Source organism: Mauremys mutica, chromosome 3 (genome assembly GCF_020497125.1).
Source record: "Mauremys mutica isolate MM-2020 ecotype Southern chromosome 3, ASM2049712v1, whole genome shotgun sequence".
Lineage (NCBI taxonomy): Eukaryota > Metazoa > Chordata > Testudines > Geoemydidae > Mauremys > Mauremys mutica.
Genome location: NC_059074.1, coordinates 30960688 through 30980136, shown reverse-complemented (window position 1 = coordinate 30980136; position 19449 = coordinate 30960688). Strand labels below are relative to the sequence as shown.

Here is a 19449-nt window from a genome sequence, read left to right as displayed (position 1 = left end):
CAAAATGTTTAAGAAGCTTAATTTAAAATTAAATTAAAATGCAGAACCCCCTGGACCGGTGGTCAGGACCCGGGCAGTGTGAGTGCCACAACAATCAGCTCGCGTGCTGCTGGTAAGAAGAGGGAAGCACCTGAACTCACCTCTTCCTCCCTTATCAAGGGTATCTGCCCTTGGATTATGTCAGTTCATAGATTTAGGATCCTGTTCAGACTCCTCACTGCTAGATAACCAAACAGTAAGCCGCAGATGTGTAAAAAATATCTACTCCCACCTGTACCCTGACCTAACAGACTCAGACTTATCAGTAGTGATCTGTGCATGTACTATCTACAAGACTGATTAGAGAACATATATGTAGAAAAGAAGTCACACATCTTTAAAAAGATGCAACTAATACAAAATCCGCAAATCTGTTAAGTAGAGGTCAACGATTTATATTTCTCACCTTTTTCACCCATCCAAATTTCTTAGTGTTATTTCGGACAGGTAGTGATAACCAACCCTCTAATCTCGATTCTGCAAATAAATATTAAGTAAGTATTTAAACAACACACATTCATCTGAGACCATCCGGCATATAAAATAGCCCTTTTTTAAAAAGAATAAGGCAGACATACAAATACCATAACCTGATAAGCAAAATGCCTTGCAACAATTATTACAGCAGATTTTTCAGGGACAAAAAGCTGTATTGCACAGCCAATACTAGCAAATAATGCCACTCAAAAACTAGTAATTCAGACTAAAAAAAAGAGCCAATGTCTCACTATAAAAGTATACTATCACACATACATTCTCTTTAGTAAAAATAAGACAAAGACATTTATGATTTTTAATGCCTATAATTATTTAACTATCAGCTTCCAGCCACTAAAATTGCTTGTGTGAAGACATTAGTACACAATACACAACACTCAGTTTTAGGGGAAAAAAAACTTCTAAATATGAATACACATAGGCAAATACATATTTTAAAGCCTGTATATTAAAGTTTGTATTTAATACACACTACATATATACTTTTATTATACAAGTTTAATATTTGAGGAAATGTATTGATTTTCTGTGGGAGTTGTAGTGGGTTATAAATAAAATTAACAATTTTCCTGAGTAACAGCAATAGCTAAATCACAAGAGTTTTGACGTTATAATTAGAACTTCTTGCTCTACATCTTTCCTCAGAACCTGGGTAAATCACTACAGCTTTCTCACCAGTAACAAGAAGTCAGCCTTTGGCTAACCCTTTTGCCTTTACTGCATTCAGTATATTCTCATTTGAGCCGCTTAATAAGAAATAACTTTTGCTGCTAGTTTCACACAATAGGAATATTTTAAACCACCTTTTCTCTGAAGATTTCAAAGTGGCTTTACATACATTAAGCCTCAACATCTCAACTGTAATTTAATATTTGTTTTGTGGTAAAAAGCCAAAGATCAATCAGGATCATGCTCCCACTGTGCTAGGCACTGTATCAACACACAAGATCCCCCTGCCCCTGCTTACAAACTAGTTGAAGATAAGAATTTGTCTTATTTGGGAGGTAAGTAGTATTAAGCAGAACTGCTTACCTGCAATAATTGCTTTCTGATTATCTATATCAGAAGAGATCATCATACTCGTAGATCTCTGCCTCTGCACAGGAACTCTACATTCAGAGTTCTAACGCATTTGATTTTAACAGGGGCATCTTATTCCAGCAGCCTATGCATGGAATGTAAAATCCCCTGGCCCTGTAACCACCAGTTCCTTTTAAGCAGGTGGTGAAATCATTCCTATGTGTACAAATGGGAACTGAATAACAAAGAGATAAACTTTACAGAACCCTCAACATCGTGGAGAGAAAGGTGGGAGAGAGGTTATCTAGTGTGATGTATACATTATCATCAGAGTATATTGGTTTGTTTGCTGGTACTCTTAATGAGGATGCATATTTTAATACACACACCAAGTACATGGGAAGCACTGCACATATATTTTGCCCCATATGTCTGGCTTGTTAGGTAGCAATGAAACAATTTAAATCTTCAGCAATCAGCTTAGTGATGGACAACTCATGCCTCTAGCACAGGGGTCAGCAACCTTTCGGAAGTGGTGTGCCGAGTTTTCATTTATTCATTCTAATTTAAGGTTCCGCGTGCCGGTAATACATTTTAATGTTTTTAGAAGGTCTCTTTCTATAAGTTTATAATATATAAACTGAACTATTGTTGTATGTAAAGTAAATAAGGTTTTTAAAATGTTTAAGAAGCTTCATTTAAAATTAAATTAAAATGCAGAGCCCCCTGGACTGATGGTCAAGACCCGGGCAATGTGAGTGCCACTGAAAATCAGCTCACGTGCCGCCTTCGGCACCCGTGCCATAGGTTGCCTACCCCTGCTCTAGCATCAGATGTGGCTCTTCACGGCCCTATATATGACTTTTAATAGTCTCAGTGGGTTTGCCTGGAGCTACTCTCACTCTGCCTGATATCAGACAGAGCAAGCAGAATGCTACTGAAAAGAATACTCCACCGTATGAAAAGAACGTATTCACTAAGAAGAAACATTCACATACTACTCTCCGACCTCTAAGAATTCAGCTAGAGGCGGGGGGGAGGGGGAGGTGATTCCTCCCATTTTACTGCTTCTGGGGGTTATTCTCTACTAAGAGAACAGAAGAAGTGACATGCAGTTGTCCCTTACCCACTGTCAGTGCAGCTGCATAGTTTAAATACTCTTCATTGGATTTGCTGCTAAAACTGGCTCCACCCCAATAATGGCTAAATGCTCTCCCTCCATAAGTTTTTCCACATACAGGGACAGGAGAAAAGCTGCTGCTGAAAAATATTCAGCCACCTCCAAGGAAAGGAATTGGGAAGAGAAGCTGGGTTTGGCTAGGTCCCAACAAGAACTGCTCAAGGTGTTTAAAAAATCTCTGTCAGTGGAGCTGCATAAGCATTCACCTGCTTCTGTTGTTGTGTATCCCTATAGCATGTTTCCCAGTAGCAGAAATATGAGAATCTAGTCTCTTTCCCCTCAAACTGCATCCTTTGTCTGGGGGCAGGGACAAGAGAGAAGAGAACATATTTCCTAGGAAATCCTCCTGCTGGCAGCTTAGATTTGCCTGTATACTCAATGGACATGAACCATGTTTTATCTCAACAGGGAAATGTCCCAGCTCTGCCTTCTTATCAGAAAGGCAACAGATGTGATTTACTGAAGTCAGTAAGTAATTAAACTTTTCTTAAAACCGCCTAATTTGGCCTGAACTCTGAAAGCCCTACTGATCTGACATGGGTCCCAGGATAAAAGTATAGTGATTATAACAGCAGCTAGAAAGAGACCAAAATCTAGTTTGTGTTTCTTTTATAAGGAGCACCAGAACATAAAGAATCTACTTTCGTCCTTACCTTAGTGTGCTGACAATATTCCAAACTAATATTTATCCTATGTTGAGAGTTAATCAAATAAACAGCTCCATAATCAAATAAATCTTTAGTCAAATATTAGATGTCACTATGGTAAAAAAAACCCTCACTTTAGTACTAGAGCGCTGATCCATAGAGTATGAGTATATTCACGTACAATTAGTTCAAAATACATAATATGTTTATAAAAAGAGCTATCTTTCACCAAAGCTGTAAATAATTATTTTCTTCTTGCTGCTGGAAAAGTAAATTTTGATAACTTGCTACTGCCTTTTATGCTGACAAGGATCCATAATGAACACACAAATCTTATGTATTAGGGACCAATTTTTCAAAAACAGCCTCCAAGTTTTTTGTGTCTTAGTCATGTGACATCCAACTTTACGCAAAGAATTTGGGCAGGCCAAAATTGGATTTGCACAGGCAAGTAGTATCTGTATTCACAAAGTGAATGGCTAGATACTCAATTATTTAACTGAAGTAGTTAACTGCTCAACCGGAACAAATAGATAAGGCTTTGGATACCCAAAAACTTTGAGGTGCATAAAGTTAAGCACAGACACTGGATAGAGACTACTTTGGACATAGGGCAATAAAATCACCTTACAAAATATTTCTACAAAATGATTGTTTTTAAACTATAAGTCTGATTTGGTTGCAAACATTGAACATTTAGAAAAAAACAGGCCAACTCTTTGTTCATGCAACATTCTCTTTAGTATGTTCTGGATTACAACTTGTACTTCCAGTGCTTTTGACAAAATTATATTAATGGCGTTAGTTATAAAAAAAGGCCAAAAGGACAAAGTTAAAACAAAACGTAAGTGCACCAAATGGTTTCAGGGATGTCACCTGTGCTATCAGGTTCTGAAGGGATGTGTACACAAGACAATGGTTCTTCCTCTGAGTCAGAATCAGAGTCGAGAAGCATGTGAGAACTGGAAGGCTTAGTGGCAATACTGACAGAGGTAGAAGAATGCTGGTAGGTAAGAGACATGGACTCCATAGTGTGGGATTGAGTGATATGGACTAAACACCCAGCACAAAGGAGGAAAAAGGACAGAAGAGTTAAAACAGAATCACTAAAAACAGAATATTAGTTTTTACATTTTATCATTTAATACAGTATTTACAAAATGAACATATCAATTAAGAGAAAAAAATAGTTCGAATGAGAAACAAAATGTAATCTTTTAATTCTTAAACAATTGAAATGAACTTTTTAAAAACAATTTAAGAAGAAAGAACTAAGTGTAGTCAAAATAAATATAGTGTATCAGTTAGTGCATGGATATTAAATGCTATCAGATTACTGAAAAGGTACAAGGAATTACAGAAAAAGCAAGGAAGTCACGGAAGCATAAGAATGCCGTTTAATACTTTGATTTCTATGAAAAAAACCCCAACACTATGAAACTGATAAAGACAGGAATATTAATAAAAAAAAAATCATACCAGGGAATCCATCATCTGCCTCAGCATCCCCAGGTCCACTGCCTATGCTGCTGCAGTCTAGGCCAATATGTATTGACTGGAGCTGTGAGCGAAGTTGTTCAATGTCGCTATCCTTGCTGTCAAGTGTCATCTGCAGTTCGATTCGTATCTGGCTCTCCTCTGCTATTTGCTGTGAAAATAATTTGAAAAGGTTTGCCTTTTAGTATTACTGTTGTACTCTATAATTTCTTATTTATAGTATTTTCTTGGTGGAATGAGGACTTTACAACCAATCTTGAAATACACAACTATTTAATTTCTTTAGCTGCGTCATCCCTAAGATATGGAAAATGTATGCATAATAAATATGACATCTGGGAATAATTTGAAACTCTGTTTCAATTGCTTAAACAAACTGAAGAACATTTTTACTGCTATTTATTGCTGCAAATTCACTTCTTACTGCCTGCATTTCATTGATCTCCTTCTGATATTTAATCATCATCTGAGTTAACTTTTCACGTTCAGATTTCAGTTCCATATGCAGTTTCCTATTCTCCTTTTCTTTCCTCCGCACATCAGTGTCAGCTCCACGTTTGACTGGATCTTTCCGATTCATGATCTCAGCCAACTTGTTTACCGCCTTAAAACAAAACAAAACACAGAACACATAATAAAGCCCCCACAGGTAAACAACAGGTACAAATACTGTCCTCTCTCCAACCCATGATTAGCCTCTATTAAAATACTTTACCCATGAATACAAACATATTTGTGCATTTCCATCTAAATAAAATAACAATTTAATTCTGTGGATGAATCAAGTATTGTAAAAATGATAATGACATTTCACTCTGGAACAAAGTACTTTAGTTCTTTTACATACTTTCTTTAGATAGCCCAGTTAGTTAGAAGCCAAATACAACTCTGAATTGGAATGTCTAATATGCCTCTAGGATGCCTAGAGCACAATGCAGGAGCATAAAATCTGACACAAAGTCTAGTATCCAAACTTTGGCAAAGTTTATTACCAGATGCTTCAGGGAAAGATGAAAAACACAGAGGAAGGTAATTCAGAGTTGCTAACAATATAATTTCAATCAAACTAAGTCATAAGCAAAGTACATGTCAAAACTAGCTCCTCTGAATCAAACTAAAGGATTTATCAGGATTAGGGATTTATACTGGGCTAAATCACAGTTGGACAAACCGTTTTATTCAAGCACCATGTATCTACATTACAGGTCTGCACCCAAGATGTGCAAGTTTCCCTAAAGTAATCTGGTTTAGCAAAAAACTCTGAGGATATAAAAATTGCATCCAGGCTTCAATGAGTGCATACAGCTGGTTTATAACTGAAAGCAATCATTCCATTTAAAAATCCACTGCATGAACTGTATATTATTCCAATTATCATGATCATCTGCTCATTCTTTTATACTTACCTGGGTTTTCAGTGTTCTCTCATTCAACAACTGCTTCTCAAACTGAGTTTTAATAATAATTGTATTTGTTTCTTCCTCTTTTAGCCTTGCAATTTCTGCAACAAGGTAATAAGAAATCTGTAATGGCTAATTAGAGAATTAAGTGGTACACTTTTTGAGAACGGAAGCATTTTCAAATTAAATTCAAGTTGTGCAGCGAACACTCACGTTCTTGGACTTCTTTCAGTTTATTATTCAGTTCCTCTTTCTCATTAGCAAGATTAGCCACATCACTAGTTAGTGTCCTATTGGCTTCCTCCAGCTTAAAAAAAAATTAAGTATATGTTACCACACAACAAAAAGTAATGTAACAGATTTATTTGATTACTTAAAAGGAAAATACATCAGAATGAGACCATGGTAAAAGAATAGAGGATTTGGCGTAGGAAGAGAAATGGGAGGCACAGAGGAGAGAGTGACCAAGCAAAGGTATGTGAGCGATCGGGGGCGTGGAGGAGAGAGAGAGGAGCTAAATGAAAAATGTTGTAAAGATTGGGAGATATGTAAAAAAAGAACAGGAAGAGTCTGCCATCAAAATCAAGACACTAACAAGCTCAGGACTTGGCAGAATACATGAAAAATTACAGCCATCTGGAGGCGGGAGACTTCTAAAGAGAGAATGTGCAGGTTTAAGCGCTATATGGAGTTGAGAAACTTGGGACTGAAGAGGGAGAAAGGAGCTCACTGCAGCAAATATTTAGAATGAAAAGGAACTAAAGAAGAGTCTGCTGAAAGGGAGAGCAGGAATATAAGCCGAGTCAGAGAAGCACGAGCACAGAGCTGAAGATAATCATATACCGACGTGTATTTCTTGCAAGACAGAGCAGGCATTCCATAGACAATTGAAGGAGAGGGTTAAGTTTAAGGGTACGTCTACACTACGGGATTATTCCAAATTTACATAAACCGGTTTAGCAAAACAGATTGTATAAAATCGAGTGTGCGCGGCCACACTAAACACATTAAATCGGTGGTGTGCGTCCACGGTCCGAGGCTAGCGTCGATTTCTGGAGCGTTGCACTGTGGGTAGCTATTCCGTAGCTATCCCATAGTTCCTGCAGCGTCCCCCGCCCCTTGGAATTTCCGGGTTGAGATCCCAGTGCCTGATGGGGCAAAAATCATTGTCGCGGGTGGTTCTGGGTAAATGTCGTCAGTCACTCCTTCCTCTGGGAAAGCAACGGCAGATAAGCATTTCGTGCCTTTTTTCCCTGGATTGCCCTGGCAGACGCCATAGCATGGCAATCATGGAGCCTGTTTTGCCTTTTGTGACTGTCACCGTATGTGTACTAGATGCCGCTGACAGAGGCGATTCAGCAGCGCTACACAGCAGCATGCTTTTGCATGACAGCAGAGATGGTTATCAGCCATACTGTACCATCTACCATGCCATAAATTGGCAATAAGATGATCATGGTTACCAGTCCTTTTGCACTGCACCATCTGCTGCTATTATAAGTGCCCCTGGCTGAGATCAGCCGGGGACGCAAAAGCCAAAACTGGGAATGACTCCCTGAGTCAATCCCTCCTTTTTGGTATCTAAAAACAGAATCAGTCCTGCCTAGAATATGGGCAAGTGTACTAGAGAACCAGTGTATCATAGAACCAGAGAGCACAGCTGCTCTGTGTCAGATCCCGCAGAAATTATGAGCTGTATGCTATTCACAGGGGGTCCTCCTGCAACAACCCCACCTGTTGATTCCGTTCTCCCCCAGCCTTCCTGGGCTACCGTAGCAGTGTCCCCCCACTTGTGTGATGAAGTAATAAAGAATGCAGGAATAAGACACAGTGACTTGTTAGTGAGAAATGAGTGGAAGGCAGCCTCCAGCTGCTATGATAGTCCAGACAGGACATTAAGCAGTGTGGGGGAGAGGAGCCCAGCATCCCACTGCTAGTCCAGGGACAATTGAATCTTTTCTTTACACATGAAGGGCAGGGGCTGATGGAGCTCAGCCCCCTGTTGCTATGATGAAGACGGTTACCAGCCATACTGCACCATCTACCAGAAAAAATCAGGAGTTTTTTACACAGGCGCCCATGGTCGACCTCACTGGATGCTAGTCGGCATGGTTACCAGTCCTTTTGCACTGCCCCATGTGCCAAAAGGCTGATGATGACGATGGATATCAGCCATATTGCACCATCAGCCACCCATGGCGGGGGGGGAGTGAGGATGTTGGTGTTGACTGCTGCAGCATCACGTCTATCTGCAGCATTCAGTAAAGATAGGGTGACATGTAAAAGAGTCAAGAGAGGACTGTTTTCCCTTTCACTTTTGGGGCATAAATTGCCGAGCTATGCCCTGAACCACCGCGGACACTGTGTTTGACCCTAGAAGCATTTGGAGCTCAGCCAGGAATGCAAATGCTTTTCGGAGACTGCAGGAACTGTGGGATTGCTTGAGTCCTCCAGTCCTCGCTCCCTCCCTCCCTCCATGAGCGTCCATTTGATTCTTTGGCTTTCCATTACGCTTGTCACGCAGCAGTGCGCTGAGTCCCTGCTATGGCGTCTGTGTGGAGAATTTTTAAAAATGATTTTGAATTTCGTCTTCTGTAACGGAGCGCTGATAGAACACATTTGCCTGCCCTTACAGTGATCACATCCGCATGGTCCATGCTGGAGCTCTTTTTTTATTTTTATTTTTAACTGCATCGCCACACGTGCTGATCGGAGCTCCACGCTGGGCAAACAGGAAATATTCAAAAGTTTGCGGGGCTTTACCTGTCTACCTGGCCACTGCATCCGAGTTCAGATTGCTGTCCAGAGCGGTCAGTGGTGCACTGTGGGATACCACCCGGAGGCCAATACCGTCGATCTGCGGCCACACTAACCCTAATCCGATATGGTAATTCCGATACTAGCGCTACTCCTCTCGTTAGGGAGGAGTACAGAAATCGATTTAAAGAGCCCTTAAACCGGTTTAAACGCGTAGTGTAGACCAGGCCTAAGATTGGTAGGGACAGAAGAGCATATAATCAGGGTTAATTCAGATTTCAGAGATGTGGAGGAGGAGGCAGATTTTAGATAATGATCTGTGAGAGCTGGAGAGAGGTGATGGAACTGAAGTACAGAAGGTTTGTGTAATATGAAGGGCAGGTGAGGGGAAAGGAGAGACCCATGTGAGGGACACAGTGGAGGTGAAGATCCAGAAGATATGTGTGGAAGCCCAGGTGTTGAAACTGAAGAAACATTTCAAGGAAGGAAAAGAGGTAGTTATCAAGTTTATTCCATCCAGTTAATGATGGAATAAACAGCAGTTGATGGAAAATGCAGACCAAATGCCTACTGATTAACAGAGATTAAGTGGGTCATAGCTCCACATTTTGGGATGGGACTAAGAATTAATGTGACACTTCAAGAAAGCCAGTTCTTAATTGAGAGTGCTGGCAGCTCCAGCTGCTTCTTGCTTTCTAGAGGGCCCGAAGGGCAGAGAGGGTGACCTATACCTATATGTTTAGCACATTAGGATCAGAAGATATAGAATTGGCAGGCCTGGATCTTTTCTCTGGAACTAGCTAATAGATCTGAATTCTTCCTAGGTTTTAGCCTACGTTTTAGTCACTGGTATTTTTAGTAAAAGTCATGGACAGGTCACAGACAGTAAACAAAAATTAACGGCCTGCGACCTGTCCATGACTTGTACTATATACCCCTAAAAAAAACTTGGGCCAGGGGGCTGTAGGTGCTCGGGGGGTGGGTGGGGGGGGGGGGAGAGAGAAGCAGCCCAGGGGCGCCACGGGTGCTGGGTGGGAGGGTTGGTGGGGCTGGCAGGCTCCTTGCATGGCTCCAATGATAACTGCATGAGCAGTGCCTGCAGGCAGGGGCAGCGCACAGAGCCCTCTGACCTCTCCGCCTAGGAGCTGCAGGGACATGCTGGCTGCTTCCGCGGAGCCCTGCCAAGGTAAGCACCGCCCCGCATCCCAACCCCCTGCCACAGCCCTGAGCCCCTCCCAAACCCAAACTACTGTTGCTGTAGGGGATGGGGACATGGTGACCCGAGAGTGCCCGAGCAGCGGCCAGTGTGGCTGGCCAAGAGGCTGCCCAAGCTGCTCGGGCAGCCCTGGAGCCAACCGCTGCAGAAACCGTCCAGCCACAAACCCCTCCAAGCCAAAGGAACCATCTCCTAGGACGTCATGTTTCAGAACGACTACGAATTTTTATGGCTGAACTACACACATCTGAAAAAGTATGATTTAGAATGGAAAATGTGACATAATCTTGATTATAGCAACATAAACTGTACCATCATGCACAGATTTTTATATACAACTGAATATACATACATTCTCAGTTTTGTTTCGATAGGTCCAAAGTATGGAAATAACTATTTTTTCATCCAGATGTGAAAAAATATGTAAACGGAAAATGTTTCTCAGTATTTGTAATGATTTCTAAATTTCAACTAAACAATATTAACCATGTAATGGCTTTTAAAAAAAGAAATTCATGATTTCATACTGCTTTCCTCTAGTCCACTTTAATAAAAATCCAAAAATCTTTCAAGCTGCGTATTTCTGTAAGCCTCCAAATGTATCTTTGTTATAATGATTAAAGAACTTTTAGCATGCACAAAAATATACCACAGGAATTATGATGCAGATTACTCACAGATCCTATGGTAGCATCTTTCTCAGTAAGTTCTTGCTTATGCCTAGCCATCATCTCTTTAATCTCCAATTCTTTCATGATCTTCTCTTTTTCCAAATCAGAGTACTGTTCTTCAGCAATGGAGCGAGCAAGTTGCTCTGAATCAGCTTTTGTCAAAGTTATCTCAAGTTGTGCAGCCAAGGAGTCTCTGCAAATTATTGAAAAATAATTAGTTCAGAAACTAAATGAAAACCTTTTCCAACTGAAGTAAATATCCTGATTTTCTGTCCGTATACAAATAAGTGGCAAACCCTCACCTCTCATCTTGTAACTCCTGTATCTTTTGCTGCATTTCTTTACAAAGTTTGGTCTTTTCTTCACATTCCTCTTTAAGCTCACGAACTTGGGTCTTGTACAAAGTCTAGAATTTTAAACAAAGAAAAGGAAAGAAAAAGGACTTGCATATTCTAGCTTATGGGGTATCTGAATGAATGAGACAAGACCATGTTAAATCAAAAATCCTTTAATACAGCAAGAGCCAAGCACAGCAGTGTCTTGTCTCTCCTAGACCTGACTTAAGGCAGCAATACTTCCCAAAACCGTTTCTTTCACCTTCAATGCATGCACCCTCTCAAAGAACCTCCATCATCGTCACCCTCCTGAAACCCAGCTAGTGGGGAAAAGCGAAACCATTGAAATCCCCCCCAGCCACCAATACATTCCTCCATAAATGTGGTGTGCTGTCCTTACACAATGATTAGAAGTTCAAAAGTATGTATGCATGTACAATTTATAAACTCACATACATACGTACATGCTTTTTCAAAGTGTTTTTTTGTATTGCAACATAACTCATTAAATATAGTTTAGAAATTTGTTTTTAGAGAGGTTTTGAAAAAGCACTCCTTCCAAATCTATAACTATTAAGACAATTCTGCATAAGCTATCATGTCCATTTGATGGAAACATAACTAACAATCAAGAATTATTTATTTGTTCACATACAAAGTTGATCCTTTTCTTTCTGTTTATGCATTGTTGTGACAGATCCTACTTTTCCACAAGTATCTGCAGGGTAGTTTATGTGAACAAATTTCAGACTACATGAATGTTTGCAGACTGTTCATTAAAAAGTATTTGCTAGTCACTATCTGAGATGCAACTGTTCATCTAACTTAGATGGTACTGTTTCTGCTCCTTAAAGACTGGATTGGTAAAACAAAAACTAAAATACATACTGAGAAATATTGTTCAGCTTCAAGCTGGTCTTGTAGCTCTTTCATTTGTCCATCTGCATCCTGACGTTCTCTGTAAAGTCATAAAACAGTGCTCGTAAGCAAAATTTGTGAAGATATTCCAAACAACTACATAAGCACAGAAGGCTGTGTGCATGCACACACATCTGTAAAACTCTCTTATATCTTAGTGTCCCCTGATCAAAGTATGGTCTTCTATACCAAATCCTGAGGGATCCTCAGTCCCCCAAGGTCTCTCTTGTTCCCCTATTCTGCCTGGACAGCTATGAATACTATGCTCTCTTCCGAGCTGGAAAGGTTAGTGAAAAGCCGTTTAAACTGACAATACCGTTACATGGGCTAGCCAACAAGAGACATTACTAAAGCAAATAGTCATTGGCCTTTTCTCTCATCTCCATGCAGGACATCAATAAAGTGACAATCCGAGCTCCAGAACCTCAGGCAGTCTGAGTCACAAGATAGACCTTGAACCTTAATTTATTGCTCTTCATAGTGTAGACTTTTTTAAACACACCCATTATTAAAGCAACTCATTCAATCACTTGTCAGCAAATATGAATGATAATAGTAATACTTTGCACTTCTTCCATCAGAGGACCTCAAGAGTGCTTTACCAATGGTAGTGAATTAGACCAAAAGAGCCTCCACGTAACTGTCATTTTACAGATGGAACAAAAATGAGATCTTTCTAACACCTATATTAGTCTTGCCTTTTCGGCCACAAGACCATTCTTGCTCCAGAAAACATGAATTGATAATTACAGAGAACAACAAATCTCATATGAAACAAATTCCCCTTCCCATTTTTTTTTAGTATAATAAAATATTTCTTTGAATTAGTGGTAACTGATTAGTGTTTGTAAGTCACACTGAAGATGAAGTTACTAAGTGCTAAGACTATCGTCTCATTTTTAGCTGAAAATGTACAGGTGTGCTATAATTTTAGTCTGATTCCAATGTAGACTCTCAGGGAAAGCTAATTCTAATCAGCTTTTAATTTATATCAAATCCTAACATGTTCCTTTATGCCTTCACACAATCTATTTTTTGGAAAACAGCATTTCAGAGTAGCTTTCTATTGAATCTACAGGTGTAACTCATGTGGTCAGGATTTTCTTTTTTTTTGTAAGGTCTTTGGGGAAGCAACCATCTCTTAGTATGTGTTTGTACAGAGCTTATTACAATAAGGCCCCAATCTCTGCCAGGACCATTAGATACTACTACAGTATAAACAACAGCAAACAACAATCAGGAGTGTCTATGATATGGTTGATTTTGTATAGTCAGGATTTTATATACACATGGCTCTCAAATTTTGCATAAGATAGATAAAAATGCAATTGAATTTTAAAAATTAAATAATTAAATAAATCTGTGATGCTGCTCTACTTACTTGCGGAGTTCATTATTTTGCTTTTCCAAGCTCAGTTTGATTTCCAGGAGATGGTTATTCTCTTGTTTTAGCTGTTTCTCTGACATTTTCAATGTGTTGACTTGTTGTGTTTGCATCTTCAGGTCATTCTGCGTGAGGCAGCGCTTTTGTGTTTCCTGTTCTATTTTTAATGTCAAGTTTTTAACCTGAAAAATAAATAAATGTCTCTCTCGCTCTCTTTTTTTTTTTGGGGGGGGGGGGTTAAATCAGAGGAATTTTACAGACACGTACAGTAAGAACAATATTTACACTTTCACTGATTCTCTATTGTTTTTATTGTCAAGTATCAGAGGGGTAGCCGTGTTAGTCTGGATCTGTAAAAGCAGCAAAGAATCCTATGGCACCTTATAGACTAACAGACGTTTTGCAGCATGAGCTTTCGTGGGTGAATACCCACTTCACCCACGAAAGCTCATGCTGCAAAACGTCTGTTAGTCTATAAGGTGCCACAGGATTCTTTGCTGTTTTTATTGTATTAACTATGAACTACTGTATAGCACAAACATGTCTTTTTTGGATGTAAAGATTATTCTATAGTTAAAATTATCTCTAAGTAGAATAAGCAAGTTTTTCACCCTAATATTAGAGAATTTTACATTCCACATATCAAATTTTTCTGTTTGTCACAATGTTGAAAAACTTCAGAAAATGAAACTTTACACTGTAAGGAAGCCTTCCTGCAACCTACAGAAGTGAGTGAGGAGCTATACTTACTATTATTTTCATTTGTAAAGATTTACAGATACTGCCTATAATGGGGAAGGGGGGAGATAGCTCAGTGGTTTGAGCATTGGCCTGCTAAACCCAGGGTTGTGAGTTCAATCCTTGAGGAAGCCATTTAGGGATCTGGGGCAAAAATCTGTCAGAGGATTAGTCCTGCTTTGAGCAGGGGATTGGACTAGATGACCTCCTGAGGTCCCTTCCAACCCTTGATATTCTATGATTCTATGAATACTTTTAAAACTGGAACAAATTTTACAATATCCAAAAGATTCCAATTCAGACTACTTATATAATTGCTACTTACATCTTCATTTAGTTTATCCTTTTGTTTAAGCAACTCATTTATTTTCTGTTGAGACTGTTTGAGATCACAGTCCAACATAGAACACCGCTTTTCAATTTCTAACAAGCCGTTTTCTACTTTTTGCTTTGAAGCTCTCTCCTCCAACAGCTTCTTTTCCATTTCTGTGAAATAACAGAATTTAAATGTGAAGTCAGTAAGAGTTGTAGGTGCTCAGCCCTACTGAAAATAAGGACACTTATTTAGGTGCCTAGCTATGGCCAAAATTTTAAACTTGGGTGCCTAGAATTTAACATACTTTGGATTCCTGTGGGATGAAAGGTACTAGATGGCATGACTGAAACGGATGATAAAATTATGACACACACAAAGGACCAACTTCTGTTGGTGAGAGAGATACGCTTTTGCGCTTATATAGAGCTCTTCTTCAGGTCTGGGCCACACAGGCAGTGCCCCTGACAATTTCAAATCACAGTTCAAAAGCATGGAGGTACTAGAGCTGTTCAAAAAAACACTCACTAGACTATTTTTAACATGAGCAGTAAGCACAATGGTGAGTCAATAATACCAGGTGGTTCAGCTGGTGCATCAGCTGGCTGAACAACTTGAACTTTTGCCATCCTATTCTACGTGCCATTCCTGTGAAAATCTACCCAAATTTGGCCACATAATAAACCTTTGAAAAATCACAGCTCATATATACTCAGTAGAGACTTCAATTTTGGCAGCTAAAATCTCCAAAAGAGTCCATCCTGAATGAGTGTGCTTGAGCATCTCACAGTTCCTAATATAAATCAGACTGCATATGCTCCATCCCCACAGAGCAACTGAGCATGCTCCAGCTCAGGACTACAAAGGAGATGCCAGACTTCCCTGGAATGGCTTTTCCCAGCTACTCTGGTCCAGGTTGGGGCTGGACACTGGAACTGAGATCAGGGAGCCTGTCTCTCCTGAACTCTCAGTCATAGGTGCTGAAAAAAAATAGTGGGTGCTCAGCACTCACCAGCCACAGCTGTTTGCCACCCCCCGCTCATCAGCTGATGGGGGGGGGCAGTGCTGCTGCCAAATAGCTGATGGAGGCAGGTGTCACCATCAAACAGCTGTTTGGCAGCTCAGGGAGGGGCTTGGGGGAGGGTGGAGAGTGGACGGGGCCCTTGGGGAGGGGGCCGAGTGGGGGATGGGAAGAGGCAGAGTGAGGACAGGGACTCGGGGGAGAGGGCAGAGCAACAGCAGGAAGAGGCAGAGTGAGGACAGGGACTCGGGGGAGAGGGCAGAGCAACAGCAGGAAGAGGCAGAGTGAAGGCAGGGCATGGGGGAAGGGACAGAGGAGGCAGGGCCACAGGGTGGAGCAGGATGGAGCACCCCTGGGGAAAAGGAAAAGTCAGCGCCTGTGCCCTCAGTTATTCCCCTGCTGGTACCCAGGCAGCATGGAGGAGGAAAATGATCAATTTGAATGCAAAAGGGACAAAAGCCAGATGCCAATGCTCTGGTGGAAGAGTCTAAAACATCAACCACCACCCTGAGAGCATGCTTTGCCACATTTTGTCCCTCAGTCAAAATAGCATTTGCCAGCCTTCTTTTTATCATCTGGCAAATCTTGAACATACAGAATCATCTTCTCCCATAAATGGAACTGATAATAGGCCATCATCACATGGCAATGAACCACCTTAATAACAAGGGAAGACGGAAAAAAACACCTCTCCCCCAAAGGTATCAATCTTTTCCCCTCCCTGTCAGCTAGACTGGAGAGGACCTAAGTCTGTTTTTGGTAGCAGCCACAACCAGCAAACTGGGCACAGGATCGATGAAAAGAAGAAAACCCCTAATGAGGGATCCAATACAATTTGCCAGCTTTTTTGGAAACAGGCTGACAGGAAGCAGGAGCTGACCAAACAATCTTAGCAAGCTGTAAAAGACCATCCAGAATTGACAGCGATAACCTATTCCTGGAGGTAGTCCCAAGTATGTTGAATACTGGATGGGAGGTTTCCTCCACAGCCACAGAAGGTAGGTTCAGTGTGGACTCCATGCAGTGCACCAGGTCATGAAACTGCAAAGCATTCTCAGAAGGGGAAGAAGCAAAACTCACATCTACCTCAGGTGACAAATCAAGATCAAAGTCATTTGCTCTTGTTCAAAAACAGGCACTATCTCTTCAGCCTCTTGTTCAGCCAGAGCTGCCAGATCAAAGGACTGCTGAGCCACTGCATCCTTATCAGAAGAAAAATCACTTATCCATCCAAAAGGAGGATGATTCAAAAAATTCTGTAGTGGAACCCAATTGGGCAATGGAAACAAGAACTGCCCATAGGAGGAGGAGCAAAGGAGATAGGGAACACAGGCTGAAGAGGCATGAACTGGAATGATTCAGGTTTCTTAATTCTTCCTTTATCCTCCTCTAAATGAGGACCTGATCTTGGATCACTAAGGAACACTTCTGAGAGAACAATGGAACTGGAAAGTGGAGAGAGATAAAAGGTGAGAAAGATCTGCTAGGGGATCCTGTAGACTTAGGAGAGGAAGCAGAGATGTATACTGAGAAATACTCTCTTCTGCTCTTCTCTTTTTTCAAGTGAAGACGATACAGACTGCACAACTGATGATGCATGTCTCTTCCTCACTGCCATCTTTCAGGTATCTAAAAGGGTGTCATAAGGAGGAGGGAGAAAACTTGTTCACCTTAGCCTCTAAGGATAGAACAAGAAGCAATGGGCTTAAACTGCAGCAAGGGTGGTTTAGGTTGGACATTAAGAAAAAGTTCCTAACTGTCAGGGTGGTTAAACGCTGGAATAAATTGCCTAGGGAGGTTGTGGAATCTCCATCTCTGGAGATATTTAAGAGTAGGTTAGATGAATGTCTATCAGGGATGGTCTAGACAGTATTTGGTCCTGCCATGAGGGCAGGGGACTGGACTCGATGACCTCTCGAGGTCCCTTCCAGTCCGAGAATCTATGAATCTGGCTCGCTCAGATCCAAGGAATGCTAAGACAAGGGAAGGTGCATACCAGTCACCACTGTAGAAGTCCTTTTCGGATCACAGACTCTTTGAAGCCTGTCCCACAGACCTAGGAAGTACCATATCCAGATAAATACTCAACTCTGCAGCTCTGGTCTTCAAAGTTGAACCCAGAACTGCCCTGGATTTTAGAGTTGGAACCACAGAGGCCATATCAGAGTCAGACCGATCCAATAAGTCTAATGTACAGGATCTGGCACCGCTAACAGTGACCATCTTCTTCACCTTCTTTCTTGGAACTGATGGAGCCAAAGCCAAGGGTCTAGGATCCTTGGAAAGCAGACAGCCATTTTCCTACCAACAATGCTTCAAAGCCTTGACAACTTTAACAGAAGGATCTGGAGTTAGAATTGATGAAGAGCCCGACATCCTGGAACTTTTAGGCAGCTTGCTTACTGGAGAAAGCCACAGGCACCAAACCTAGTCTCTTAGGCTTCACATCTGATGACCACCCAAGAACCAGAGGGTTTAGCAGCTAGAAGGTACTTAAAGGAAGTACTTGCATCTATTCTGCCCCTCTTTGAACGCTCTGGGCACGAACGTCCAGCAAATGAAACACACAGAAGGAGAATGACCTTCCCCCAAGGACTTCAGGCACCTAATATGGTTGCCCGACACTGGGAAGACCCATGAGCATCAAGCATGTCTTTTAAATCCCATTTCTTTTTCTTTGGTTCTGCCATAACACGGAACCAAACCTACCAACTCTACAAAAGCATCTACACTTATTACTATACTTAAATTACACTACACACTAAAAACACCACCACAAAAACTATCAAATGTAGTATCAATGGAGAAAAAACCCTGGATCTGAATGGATCAGAGCAGTTAATTTCCATTTAGCATAGCAGTTGAAAGAAACTGAGGTGGTAGAGGACCCCCAGCACTCCCTTATATGGCCTCATGCTCAGAATGTTCAAAAACATTGAGGGGAAGTATAGAAGAGGGCGCACAACTGCTCCAATGAATACTGCTTGGAGAAGGTTCTAACGTTAGGCACCACCAGGCAGTGAAATACCCATAAGTGGGAATACACAGAGCCATTCGAAGAGGTTAATGTACATGACACGCAGTGACTGCCTGGACTAAAATCCTTTTATTTATCTCCAGAATAGCTACCAATAGGGCAGTGCAAGAATCCTTAAATCAGGCCTGCACAACATACAGCCCGCAGGCCGCATGTGGCCCTTGGAGGCTCACTGTGCGGTCCGCGGGGGGATTCTAAATCCTGCGCACAGGGCGCTCTGTGGGCAGCCCAGAGCCCTTTGAATCCCGGCCGCGGCTGGGATATAAAGGGCTCAGGGCTCCCCGCAGCTGCGGGCAGCCCAGAGCCCTTTGAATCCTGGCCGCAGCTGAGATTTAAAGGGCTCAGGGCTCCCGCGGCTGCGGGCAGCCCAGAGCCCTTTGAATCCCGGCCGTGGCTCCGGCAGCCGGGCTGAGGCTGGGATTTAAAGTGCTTGGGCTCCCCTCAGCGGCAGGAGCTCTGGGCCCTTTAATTTGCCCCTGAGGGCTCCCAGCCACCTCTTCAGCTGGGAGCCCCTGGCTGATTTAAAATAAAGTATCACCTCCCCACCTCCAACCTTCTTTTTTGGCCCACAGCTGTTTTGGTGGGGCGGCGCTGGGGAAGGAGGATTTGTTTCCGCAGGGCTGGGCGGCACTGGGGTGGGGTGTTTCCACGGGGCCAGTAGGTGCTGGGGGGGGGCTGTTTCTGCGGGTCCGGGGGGTTTCGGCCCTCAGCTGTTTTCTTTGGAGTAATGTGGCCCTCGCCGCTTTACGAGTTGTGCAGGCCTGCCTTAAATTATTCC

At 41.7% G+C, this 19449-nt stretch overlaps 1 protein-coding gene across 1 annotated transcript in view; it reads right to left on the bottom strand.

Moving 5' to 3' along the window:
• The window catches only part of ROCK2 (Rho associated coiled-coil containing protein kinase 2), a 192553-nt gene that overhangs the window by 28538 nt on the left and 144566 nt on the right, over positions 1–19449 (bottom strand). The window contains exons 19-28 of the mRNA XM_045010437.1: positions 14626–14786; positions 13560–13744; positions 12149–12218; positions 11228–11331; positions 10932–11118; positions 6495–6588; positions 6288–6382; positions 5306–5485; positions 4864–5032; positions 446–516 (exon numbers count right to left, since the gene is read on the bottom strand). Coding sequence (XP_044866372.1) covers positions 446–516; positions 4864–5032; positions 5306–5485; positions 6288–6382; positions 6495–6588; positions 10932–11118; positions 11228–11331; positions 12149–12218; positions 13560–13744; positions 14626–14786 — 1316 coding nt within the window. The remainder of the gene's footprint in view (positions 1–445; positions 517–4863; positions 5033–5305; positions 5486–6287; positions 6383–6494; positions 6589–10931; positions 11119–11227; positions 11332–12148; positions 12219–13559; positions 13745–14625; positions 14787–19449) is intronic.